This window comes from Carassius gibelio, chromosome B7, assembly GCF_023724105.1.
Source record: "Carassius gibelio isolate Cgi1373 ecotype wild population from Czech Republic chromosome B7, carGib1.2-hapl.c, whole genome shotgun sequence".
Taxonomy (NCBI): domain Eukaryota; kingdom Metazoa; phylum Chordata; class Actinopteri; order Cypriniformes; family Cyprinidae; genus Carassius; species Carassius gibelio.
In genome coordinates this window covers 24,758,710-24,772,070 of record NC_068402.1, presented here as the reverse complement: position 1 = coordinate 24,772,070, position 13,361 = coordinate 24,758,710, and the positions used below count along the sequence as shown (strand labels likewise).

The window sequence follows — 13,361 nt, the reverse complement described above, 5'->3', positions numbered from 1 at the left end:
GAAATACTTGTTATTCTTTATTTTACAGTTGGGGAGCCAAATGTCATGAGGTTCTTTCCCTTGGGTAGAGGCTAAGTGATGTGTGGAGCCAGTGCTGTCTACACTCCATTAGAAATTACCAGACGAGTGTCTCCGTGCTGAACCACAGTTTACACAATGATAGTGGCACCACGGTCACATACAAACACATCCCAACATACAGAGTGCAGCAGGAGATTAGAGCATGTAAACATATACAGCCGTTCCCCTTATAGACATGAATTTTTGGACACTGCTAATCAAGCAGAGAAAAAGAAGATCTTGAGTCGAAGCTTAAAAGCAAAATTCTTCAAAAAATACAAATTCTGTCAATTATTCACACTCGCATACAAGTTAAAAGTAAAAAAAAAGTATTATACTATAAAAAACCACTTTTAATATTTCTACCATGTAAACCATAAAACTATTCTCTGTGAAATATTATTAACTTGAAATTTGATGGAAAATTTATTTTTTTGATGGGAAAATCATATCCTTATCATCCTGAAAGAATTCCAAATCAAACTTGTCATGGTCTCCACAATAATATTAAACAGTACAGCTGCCCCTCTATAGAAATTGCGTTCCGGGGGCCTATAGACTGGACCGAAAGGGCACTTTAGCGTCGGCGATTGAAGGGGCAGGGGACCAAACACTGCCTGCTTCCTGTTTACCTCAGAATTATGGGAAGAAGAATGACACTGTAAGGGGCAGGGTATCCCGTTCACATACTCTTCAACTAATGACACATTTTCAAACAGGTCTTTAAAGAAAAAATGTTAAAGACTGTGTGTCCTGCTGGGAAATACTTAATTTGGCTACTCAATGCATCAGTCACTAGTATTGTGACAGAAATGTGCCATTGTGCCAAACATTTGCAAGCCAATGAGATCAAATCTATCCTAAAGTCACCAACTTGATTATTATTATGATTTTCATATATAAACCAATAAAAGGAAATACAACTGGAAAAAAGATGCCAAGATATGTCAGCTATGAAACCCGTAAAAAAGATCTAATTTCTCTTACAATGCTTTTCTAAACATTCTCAGTAAAGAATTTAAAACATGTCAAACAGGCTTTTTAAAGGCATTTCATAAAATGAGTCAATTTGCTTCTTACTCAGACATCTACAAGAGACAATGTGGGAGAAAGAGAGTGAGTATGTGAGAGAGAGAGATCATGTGAACAAGTCTGCACGCTGTTTCGAGTTCGTGTCTGGGATGAGAGCTGTTTGTAAAAGGATTTATGGCTGGAGTGGCAAATGAACAGGAGCAGAGTGAGTGTTTGTACAGCTCCTGAATCCCCGTCATCCTGAGAGGCCAACAGACCTCTCACGTTTACACACACACACACACACACACACAACCCAGAAAGCTGTTCTTTTTAGAGTCTTAACTCCTTTATCAGCACACATCACTCACAGAAGATGTTTGAGAAGTATTCAAAAAGTGATGTTTGATTGAAGGCAGAGAAAGAGAGAGGTTCCTTCTGTCTCTTGGTTAAGGCTTGATGAATGAAGCTTACAGATCCTTATCAGTAGAGTCCTTGCTGAACCAATTGTGCTGTGTGCATTAATAAACTAAAGAACTGGAACTTGTTATTGTTATACTAATGAGTAACCTCTTGGAAATGATTGGTTTCGGAGTTTATAGCGCAGTAAAATTCAAAAGCACATGGTATTAACTAAAAAGATGTTTCAGAAACTTGAATCCTCAATAGTAATAAAGTTTTCCCTGTGCTTTTAAAACACAAAAATGCTATGACTGTCCAGTAATATTCAAGCGCTTACCTTCTCTTCCATCCTGTTGAGTCTGGAGCCAATAGTGTTTATGCCTTTGTCTTTCATGCGCTCTAAAAGAGACAAAAATGGTGCTATAAAAAATGCTGCATAAACTTGAATGTGCACTAAGACTACAAGACAACAATAAACACCAACATTAAGAACAACAAGGGGGTCAAAACTGTAGAAAAACAATGTGTGGGGTTGAGCAATGAGAGAGGGTAATGAGTGAGCTTTACCTGAACTTGTCTGGAAGAAAGACAGCTTCCCTAAGGACTGATCCAGTCTGTCAGGGCCAAGTGTGCAGCATGGGAAATGTTGATGTACAGAAATGGCAGATGAAATGTGAGACAGGGATGGATGTACTCTTAACTTCTCAGCTTTATTTACCCAAAGGTCATGAAACAGTCATTAATTTCGCTATTATAAATGCCATCCATGTTTAGAAATGTTAAAGTCCTCATCCCACCTTCTCTGTAGCTCCTTGATGCGCACCATGAGGTTGAGATGACCCTGTGAATACTGCTCAATGACATCCCTCACATCATACGGTTTACGTGCTTGCTGCAAAAACAGCCAAAATGATAGAATATTTCAATTATAATCAAATAGTCATGTTTACGAAAAATACAGTACTATTCCAGGGTTTTGTTAACGTTACTGGAAAAAGACTACACGCATACATACACACAGACATTTGTTTCAGTATTATTTAATGAAAAGTTCTTTATAGATGCCTTTAGTGTCAGTTTTATTTTTTTCCAGCAATTGAATGCATCCTTGCTGAATAAAAGAACAAAAATGGTATTATATAAAAGGAAAGATGTGCATAGGACCTATGTTTATATTTAACTTAAATATTTATATTTAACATACATTTAACTTATTATTATAGTACATTAAGATTTTATGATTTTAAGATTTTTTTGAATTATTGCATCATTCTTACACTTTGAACTCATATTGAGAGAATGCAACTTCCTTATACGTTTCTACATTTTAAACATAAAATCTTGATATGGTCTTGCCTAAGGCCCTAATGGTTGGCCATGAGTGAAACTTCAGGTTAATAAAGTCTGAAGAATAAAATCATCACCAGGGTGAACTCTTTACTTCATACAACCAGCCTACAAAATCAAACCAGCCCAAAGGGGAAATATTTCCTTTTGATTGTCAACTTTGAGGAAACCGATTCTTATCTGCTGACACCAAACTGATCAAACACTTAATCATTGCTCTCAGGGCATAATTGAGCACAGGTGATGATGCTTATAGCTATTTCAACTTATTTGAGTTCCTGACTAACACAGGGAAAATGTCTGAAGCTCCAGGTTTGCTACAGAACTTAAACTCAGTTTGATTAATGTCAGTGAAATAACCAAACGTTCACACATCTCCGGAACAAATTACACACTTCAGGAGAAGCTAAATCCATTCAAAGGAGGGTAAACACCGTCATGACATCAGACAGCAAATGTAGCCAGCAGCATTTGACAAACACTCCAAAGTGCGTGATCTGTGTCGCAAGAGTGTGTGAGAGGAGGGGAGAAGGACTTGGAGAAAATAAGGGGATTGAGAGATGACTGAGGCTATAGCGGTTCAAATGAAAGGATGGGAGGGCAAAGGGAAAGAACAAACAAAGTGCAGTAACGAGTATCAAGTGTCACACAATCGCACAAAGAAGAAGAAACTGTGTAGGACAGCTATTAAGGTTAGCAAGTATTTTTAAGGACTCCGGCAGAGCATCTGCTATTACCAAATGAGTCTCAACTCAAGATCTTTCCTTCTTTACGTTTCAAAAGGCAACTTATTCACTGCTTACATTGAAATTCATTAAGGAATGTTACTTGCTGGAAACGTGAATTTAAAAGTCACTGATGTTTCTTTATTATCATATATGCATAATAGCATCACGTTCACGAAACATCATGCTAATTTGATTACATTTTCGTTGTTTTTGCAAGCAGAAAAATTAAAATCTTACCTGGAAATTCTTTCTGGCTACAAAGTAGAACATTCTCTGGATCACACGAATGGCAGCTCGGTGGGAATCCCGCAACCTGTGTGGTTATGTGTCATGATTAGTATGGAGAAAAGATACTTAAAGCCCATTTTAAAGGGACAGTTCACTCAAATTGAAAACTGTGTTATTGTATGACTTTCTTTTTCAACTGTGCAGTACGAATCCCCGCACATGTCATGCAGGAAAAAATAGTAGGCTAAATTGTGTGCACGATTTACTAATTAATTCCCTCAATGTACTAAAACGTGCACACGATTACTATTGCGTTCCCTCAATTTACTATTTTGTTCACTCGATCGAGTGATAGATCACTTAAAAATTAAAATTATTTCATTAATTACTGCTGTAAGTTCCATTACTCCTGTCATTCCAAACCTGTTAAACTTTGGTGCATCTATTCTCCTGAAAACATATTGAAGACTGACACCGAAGAGAAGAAATTGTTGAATTGTTGAAAGCTTGAACTAGTGACGTCATATTTTGACAATGTCCTTTCTATCTTTCTGGGCCTTAAACACGGCAGTTCCAATGTTGTCATTGCAGTATCAGAAAGTTCTCAGATTTCATCAAAGATATCTTAATATGTGTTCTGATCATGAACGAAGGTCTTATGGGTTTGGAACTAGGGTGAGTAATTAATGACAGAATTTTAACTTCCCTTTAAGTCTTAAGATTATTGAAGAATTTTACAGTTTTAGGAAATGAAAACTGCATTTTTTTTTTGTGGTCATAATTGTGGCATCTGACATTATGGTTGTTTATGTCACCACTAACTAACTAAGCACAATCAATGACCTTTCACATTTTCAAAACCATTTGCAAAACAATCCTATCAGCCGCCTCCAGCAGGCCCTTCAGGTGCAGTCCAAAGCCACTCCAGATGCTGTTTATGTGGTCAGGACCTTTGCAAGTGGTCATTGAGCACAAGGGTCACGACCAGGACACAGTGTCTAAGAGAAAATACAAGGCTCTCTTTGCTTTTCAAAGGTTTCAAAATCCACAGCACTGAGATTTGATGGGGGGAAGGGCGCTGACTCCCAGGAGACCCAAGGTTATCTAGGGGAACAGGACATTTGCTCAAAGAAAGCCTAAGTATGAGAGCTACACTTTCTATTACACGTCGGCTATATGCGATATGTGCCTGTATCATGTTAGCATGCTAAGGCTCGTGTCTGTTGCATGTCACTCTGACAAAAGATTGAGTGCACTCACACAAGTTTCTTTAAACTGCATTAGCAGAAGACTGGCTGCAGGCTATCAAGCCTCATTGACTTAATGGACATGGCTGGCTGACAGTTTCTGGTTTCTCCCTTGCTGCGGGCTACAGGGAAATGAGGGATATGCCGTGCTGCAGGCAACTGCCAATTTACTGCTCTTTGGCAGTGCTACTCTAGACTTCAAGCAGCATCCCTCTGGGTTATTTTGCCAGTGGTTAAATAGCAAGCCTTCATAGCTTTGAGCATTATCATACAAATGGTAATGCAACCCCTGTTAATAGAGGAGGAAAAGAGGTAATGGAAAACTTCAGAATGTAAAAACTGATACGATTTTGCATATTTAGTATAACTTAGTTTATGATCTATTTCCATGAATATATATTCTTGGAAACAGATACACATTATAATTATGATAAAATAAACAAGACTAGTATAACAAAATTGAAGCTTGGAATTCCTCTTCAGGAACTTGAGCTGTGTCGGAGAACACTTTGGGAACACCTTCACCGTGACTCATGTGTGTAATAAGACCAATGGATGGGCGAGACATCTTAGGCGGGTGATGTCAGAGACCAGAAAGTTTTAAAGCATGTGCAGCAAAACCGGCATTTAGCCTCATGTCTTTCAGCAAGTGCTCTGTGTGTGTCTGTACATATTAGTTTGTGAGTCTTATTAAGGGTTGTTATGTCCCTCCAAACATGTCAAAAACACCTCAAAAGGCTAAGCACAAACTGGGCGAGGGCAGGCAGCATTTCAAGCTGTGTGTTCCTCCCTGCCCGCATTACATTATGGGTGGGGATACACACAGTTTGTGCGCTGTCTGCCTCGGAGCGGAGCATGCAGAGTCACAGTTGGATCTGGGGGAAGGAATGGAGATGAGCGAGTCCCTATCTTCTTCCTCACCCGCCAGATCCAGTACCCATTCTCAGGGATCCGAAGCACGCTCCGACGCTACCCCACCCCCGCCCCTCCCGCCAGGGAGAAGGCTCGATGCTTTACCTGTCTTCCTCCAAGGAGGTAGACGTGGTAGGCGTTGATGAGGATTCACCCCCCTCAGTTACCCCACTATGAGGAGCTGCTGGAGATTGTAAGATGAACATCGATTGGCCCACGGAGAGATAGATTGAACTGCAGAATAGCAAGTTGGATAAGCGCTTTCTGCAAACTAAGCCACCACCTCCACGCTGTAGCCTGCCTTTTTCCCCCAATTTGCACACCGAGGCGTGTAAATCATGGGCAAAGCCCTTCTTGTCCCACCTCTTCATTACCACTTCTGATCATTACGGCAATGTAACGGAGATGAGTGAGCGCGGCTATAAGACTGTCTCAAGGTACGTCATCGTCTTTGAAGGATCCGTCATTGCCCTCAAAGCCACTGCGTACCACCTCCGCGCTGTTGGGCCAGGGGTACTCAGCAGTGGGTGAGGCTGGTGCATGTCTGCACACCATGACAGTGTTACAGGCATACCAAAGTGACCTGCTGAAGGAACTAGTTGAGCATGAGCATGTAAAATCTGAGGATATCAAGGAACTCAGAAGTCCCCCTGATTTGTCTCTCCGTGCTACTAAAGAGACCGCCCGTGGCACTGGGCGATCTATGGCAGCTATGGTGGCTGCGGGGAGACTTTTGTGGCTGACTCTTTCAGATATGAGGGACAAAGATAGGGTCTGCCTTATGAATGCCCTGCTTGTGTCCTCGGGCCTGTTCGGCAACACCGTTAATTCCATTGTCAACAGGTACAAGGAGGCTCGCAAACAGGTGGCGGCGTTCCAGCAGTTCCTCCCTCTTCGTTCTCTAGTTCCGGAGGCTGCCGGGCGGGGGCAGCTACCGCCATGTACCAACTCCTCATACAGGGAGACACAAAAACAGATCGTCGCCTCACATGCTCCCCCCGTCTCAGGAACGTGGGTCTAAGCGGAGTTCTGGGTCGGGAAATCCTGCAGGCCCACTTCCCCGCAGAGTGGTCCCATTCCACCCTGAACGTCTACGTGGCGGCCATTGTAGCCTACCATGCCCCTCTTGGTGGCCAGTCAGTGTGCAGACACCCCCTAGTTACACGTTTCTTTCACTGTGCGCTGAGGCTGAGACCTCCGGTACGTTCTTGTGTCCCAACGTGGGACCTGGCTATGGTGTTAGAGGCTCTCTGTAGGCCTCCCGTCAAGCCTATAGAGGAGATCTCAGATCACCATCTCATTATAAAAACTGCTTTCCTGGTGGCGATATCTTCTCTTAAAGGGTTGGTTCACACAAAAATGAAAATTATGTCATTAACAACTCACCCTTATGTCGTTCCAAACCAGTAAGACCTCAATTTATCTTTGGAACACAGTTTAAGATATTTTAGATTTAGTCTGAGAGCTCTCAGTCCCTCCATTGAAACTGTGTGTACGGTATACTGTCCATGTCCAGAAAGGTAATAAAAACATAATCAAAGTAGTTTCTAATGTGCTGATTTGCAGCTGAAGAAAAATGAATGAATAGAAAGCTGAAAAGAACAGCATTTTCTTAAAGGGTTTACATGATGTGAAGCGCTGAATGACTCTTGAGCAGTAAATATCTATGGTATAATGATCAGTGTGACATGAATCTCAGAGATAGATATGGAAGGATGATCATGTTTTGGTGGAACATTATTTGAAACTACAGAAGCTAAATTGATAAGCTCAGGTTGGAATCTGCCAGCGATCTGCACAGAGTTCAGGAATCATACCTCCCTGGGTGTTTGTCATTCCAATGGAACATGCAAAGATGACAGAGAGAGAGAGAGAGAGAGAGGTGGAGGACACAAGAGATAGAACATGGGAACCACCCCATCTGTCCCTAAAGCAGTGCCACTTCCTCTCTCCAGTCATGGTTACCAGCATAGCAACGCTGGTCTCATGACCCCAGCAGGGTCACCATCTGCCTCTAGTGCTGGCACAAAGCCTGGCTAATGGTGAACACTGGTGGAGACGTACGCAAAGGGAGAAAGACTCCCACTGGGACAGAAAAAGGAAAGAAAGAAAAAGATGGAGTGACAGACAAACAGACAGATAGGGAGAGAAAGAGAAAGGGAGACAATCATATGAGGTCTTATTTCTGCCAAAGGCAGACTGCAAATCTCTCTTCCCTTCCTAATATATATATTTTTTTTCTTTTTTGAGCTTGCTTAACAAAAGCAGCCAGATGTGAAAGAAACTGCAAATCCACTGGAGGGCCATAGATGAAACTGAAACATGCAAAGAAGTTTGTCTAGAAAGCATTAACCCTGCATTATGTACCTTAATGTACTGACATTGTGATTATTACAAAACAATAATCCCACAACAAGCAAGACAAAATCAAAGGGATAGTTACCTAAACAAATGAAAATTCTGTCATCTCTTGTTAATGTCGCTTCAAACCTGTAAACATTATTTTTAAGCCTTTATGTATAATGCATTTTAAAGGTAGTCATGATATATATATATATATATATATATATATATATATATATATATATATATATATATATATATATATATATATCTAGCAACATTTGGTCTGAGGAGGTGATCTCAGCTTGGCCAATTGTTTTAGGAAATGACATACACCCTTCTGTGCATCTAACCCTCATTAGTGGAGGGTGGATGAGAGAACACCTTATCCAAGGTCAGCAACCGCTCCTTAGGGCAACATGTGCAACATCTTTTGCATTGATTATTAGTGCTAAAGTGATTTAATTTTGGGGACGGAGAGGAGGAATTCAGAGGGGAAGGAGGAGGATCTTACTGTGTATAAACTGCAAGAAATAACTGAATCTGCAAAGGTGATAGAAATTCAGTGGCATTTTATTTGATTGTTTGTAAGGTAGGAAAATGAGCCTGTTATTTGACCTCCTCTGCTAATCTGAGTGTAAGTAAATGCAGATAAACAGAAAACATCACAATCACCGGGCTTCTCTCTGTTCTTATCACTGGAAAGCATCCATGTACACACACACAAACACTCTCTTTCACACCAACATGACCTCCGTGGTACTGCAAAAGACAAACCCAGTCAGACAGATTTATGACTAAATGAGAGCATGCAAAATTACAGAAGGATAATGGTAAAATTATGTCCAGCACATAAATTATGTACATAGAAAGAGATTTATGGAGATAAATTGTCACTAACTACTGGATCCATAAGCTGTTGTATAATGTTTTCATAATTATTAAACATTTTCAGAGTTGTACATTTTACTAGATTTACATTTTTGGCAAAAGCTTTTTTCCACTTATTAAAGAAATTATTTTATTCAGCAAGGATGTATTAAATTGATTCAAAAGTGAGAGTAAAGATTTTACATTGTTACAAAATAAATGCTGTTCTTTTCATCTTCTGGTAATGATTTAGTTTAGGGACCGATTCTCACTTAGCATGCCTATTATTGAAATATTGGCTGTTTATTAGGACTTATAAAGCATATATTCTGCATGACCATATGCTGCATCCCTAAACTATACCTAAACTCTACAACTACCCTATAGCCTATTTATATGCAGAAAATTAGGAGTTTATTAAGGCAAAATTTGTAGTTAATGGTTTGTTAATAGTTAGAATTGGACCTTAAAATAAAGTGTGAACCAACTTTCTATTCATTAAAGAATCTTGAAATAAATGTATCATCATTTTAACAAAAATATTACTCAGAACAACCACTTTCATATTGATAATAATAAGAAATGTATCTTGAACAGCAAATCAGCATATTAGAATGATTTCTGATGGATCATGTGACACTGAAGAACGGACGAAAGTCTGCAGAAGATCCAGCTTTACCATCACTTATTATAAATTATACATTTTTAAAAATATTAAAATAGAAAACAGTTATTTTAAATGTTAATAATAGTTCATATTACTGTTTAACTGTATTTCTGATCAAATAAATGCAGCCCTGGTCAGCATAAGAGACTTGTTTTCAAACTTTGGTATGTGTGAGTAGCCTATATATACTCCTTTTAATTGATTTGATTTTAAAAAGCAGCCAATCTGTAGGAAGAAATTTTGCCCCAGCAATTGTAAGTTTAGATATAATTTACAACTCAATCATCCCAAGTAGCGACCCACATACTCAAACCCTCCCTGATGTTTTGTTACGTCATATGATGAATCATAAACACATGTCAATTCCTACAATACCCCCCCACCCATTGAAGCCATGTGCACTCTTGTGACTCGTCTCAGCGAGTCAAAGCATGAAGACCTTTGTGTGGCGGTGTGCACCACAGGCTGTAGGATCGTGGCACTGTGACACTAAAATGCTCATGGGGGCCCTGTGTGTCTAAGAATAGCTCTGTGGATGAGGAGGGGAAGAGTGCTCCGATTAGCTGCCGTCTGAGAATCACAAGGTTTAAGAGGGCACGCCTGCGCGGTACAGGGCATTATCCCAAATATCAGCTCTGTCTTCCCCCTCAAGCTCAAATACCTCAATGACATTTTAATAAGTGGTCAGCTGAGATAAGGCCACTGAGGCAGTAATGACTGATAATAGCTGACCAGAGGCTGGATGTTGTACGCCGGGGTAAAAGCCCGGGGCGGAGTCTGGGCCGCTGGCAAGAAGCCATCACACACACACATATGTGCGCACAAAGGCGTGCGGGAGCAAGATGCTCGCACACACACTCAGCAGGGGTTCCTCTGGCTTCAGCCAAGCAAAGATCTCTTTCATCCCGAGCATCAAAGCGGCAGGCGAATATGGAGAGTATTAAATGTCCTTATGAGGAGTGACACACAGCGAAGCAGCATTCACTTTGACATTGAGTCCTCCGCTACTATACACCATGACTAAATGGCTTATGTCCTAAACTTGTGGCCTCATATGATCCTAAACATTACAGCAGCAAAGAAACTGACAGCGTTCATTTCAACGCATGGCCTTATACATCACCAGGGGCCTCCGAGCCTTTTGTCATATCGTGTTGCCAGCTAACAAAGTCACTAACTTTGCCGGGCCGTCTGAAAGAAACCCGATATGGCACATTGATATTATTTTCACAATGTGAAACGGAAATATTAGTGCTCAGAGTTGTTAAATGTATTGTTATGGAGGCAAATGTACTGTGTGAATTTTACAATGTTGATGCAAAACCAGAAATTTTGTCATCATTTACTGTCATTTTTTGTCATTCCAAACCTGTATAACTTTTATTCTTTTGCAGAACATAATAGTATTTTTACCCATATTGGTCACACTTTATTTTAGGGTCCAATTCTCACTATTAACTAACCATTAACTATGACTTGTGCCTCAATTAACTCCTTATTTGCTGCTTATCAATAGTTTATATGGTAATTGTTAAGTTTAGGGCATTATGTAGGATTATGGATGTCATGCATTATATGTACTTTATAAGCACTAATAAACAGCCAATATGTTAATAATAGACATGCTAATAAGCAATTAGTTATTGGTGTGAATTGGACCCTATACTAAAGTGTTACCATAATATTTAATCTGTTTTTTTTTTTAAGTCAATGGGGTCCAAAACAACACTCCACCATATATATATATATATATATATATATATATATATATATATATATATATATATATATATATATTTATATAAATATAACATTAAGAATTGTTTTTGAAATATATTCTTGCATTTGTTCATTTAGAAGACACCTTTATCCAAAGTAGCGCAAAGAATTATTCATTAGGCAATTACTGATGCAAGCAATACAAGTTTCAAACACTGTCCAAAACAGTACAAGCTTAGGATATAAGAAATAGTGAAGAGAAAGCATTTAAAAATAATAATTATTTTATTTTATTTTATTTATTTATTGAAGTCAGCAGGATGCAGTAAGGTGCAATGAGTTTCAGCCATTTCTTTAATATTGTCTTGGATTCGTCTTGCAGGAGACAGGTCAGGTTTAGAACACTAGGAGAATGAGTAAATAATGACAGAATTTTTGCATCAGCTATCAATAATGTCCAAAAAAAAAAACTGTCAACTGCTGCTAACAGGAATTTTTTTCAGATTAGTTGTCAAGTTCACCATGTGCAGTGTTCTGTTACAAACTTCTACAGAGAGCCTTGCTGGGCTTTTGGTCTGACAGCAAATGAGAGAATCATCTGGGATGTGTTCTTTCTTGCTGTGCAACTCTCCCTCTCTCTCTGTCTGCCTTTCACTGCTTGGCTGACTCTCGCTCCATGTCCCTCGTTAGCTCTAACACACTGTAACGAAACACAATTACTGTTAAGGGGGGAAGAAAAGGGGCCATGACGGGCAAGATAAAGAAACTTGTGCTGGCAAGCCGCGCTGAAGAGGCATTAGTGAGCCAATGTTTCTGTCCCATTCAGCACGCCTCACACTCCAAATCACACAGGCATACTCTCATCACACACACTAGACTCGGTTCTAACAGGCAAACCCCGAGTCTGTGTGTGGGAAATATTTCAAATATTTAACTGCTGAATCAAAAATACCATCATGAACATGGTGATACTCAAAAATAAATAGCTTAGTAGTATGTTCAGCTCTAAGGAAAATTTGTATATAATGCAGTCACATGTAGCATTTCTGTAAAATGACCAGCATGAAGATTATTGCTCTGGAAGACAAGAGTGTTTCCAACAAAAGTCACTGTTGCACTATTTAGCCCAGAAGCCCATTACGACTAGGACCGCTTGTCAATCAGGCTATTGTTGGCGTGTGTAGAGCCGCAGACAATGGCTCTTTGTCTCTGCACCAGTGTAGACGGCCAGGCTTGGCCTCCGCCACTAGAAGTCCTTCTCTGTTTACTGAGAATAAATCAATCTTTTCAGCTCAGGTCTCCTTTGGTAAACCTCACACCACAGCCCTACAAGACTGCAACAGCAGATACGTGTGAGTACAAATGGGCACTTTCAGACACACCTGCGTTTGCTTTGATTTCATCTTTATACCGGTGTCGCTCTGGACAGGAGTTTATTTTCTTTGATCCAGGCAGCTGCGAAAGACACCTTTGTATTTGAAATGAAAAAAAAAAAAACATCTATGACTACTTTCTACATTCAGAACACTTTAAGAGTCTTCAAATCACAAATTCATTAGTTACCACACCTTACTGTGCCACAACCAATCCTAAATGTAATATTTAGTAGTAAGAGTGTGTATCAGTGTGTGTTTAAAGAGCGCGGCGGTCTCAGAGAGATGTTTCGGTGGCATTGTTCTTTCCCCACCCCCAACGCAGCCCAACTGTTTCAGCTGCAGGCACGAGGAGGCTTTTGTGCCTCTCCCACCTCTAGAGTTAACAGCCTGGGTCAAAGGTAGGAGCAGGACAAATGTCCTAAGGGAGAGGAGAGGAGAGAAGCAGACAGGA

General features: G+C 40.0%; 1 protein-coding gene across 1 annotated transcript in view; it reads right to left on the bottom strand.

Moving 5' to 3' along the window:
* The window catches only part of LOC127961897 (uncharacterized), a 50,775-nt gene that overhangs the window by 15,895 nt on the left and 21,519 nt on the right, over positions 1-13,361 (bottom strand). Inside the window, exons 13-17 of the mRNA XM_052561205.1 lie at positions 3,786-3,861; positions 2,271-2,365; positions 2,041-2,087; positions 1,811-1,872; positions 1,141-1,148 (exon numbers count right to left, since the gene is read on the bottom strand). Of these exons, the coding sequence (XP_052417165.1) occupies positions 1,141-1,148; positions 1,811-1,872; positions 2,041-2,087; positions 2,271-2,365; positions 3,786-3,861 (288 nt within the window). The remainder of the gene's footprint in view (positions 1-1,140; positions 1,149-1,810; positions 1,873-2,040; positions 2,088-2,270; positions 2,366-3,785; positions 3,862-13,361) is intronic.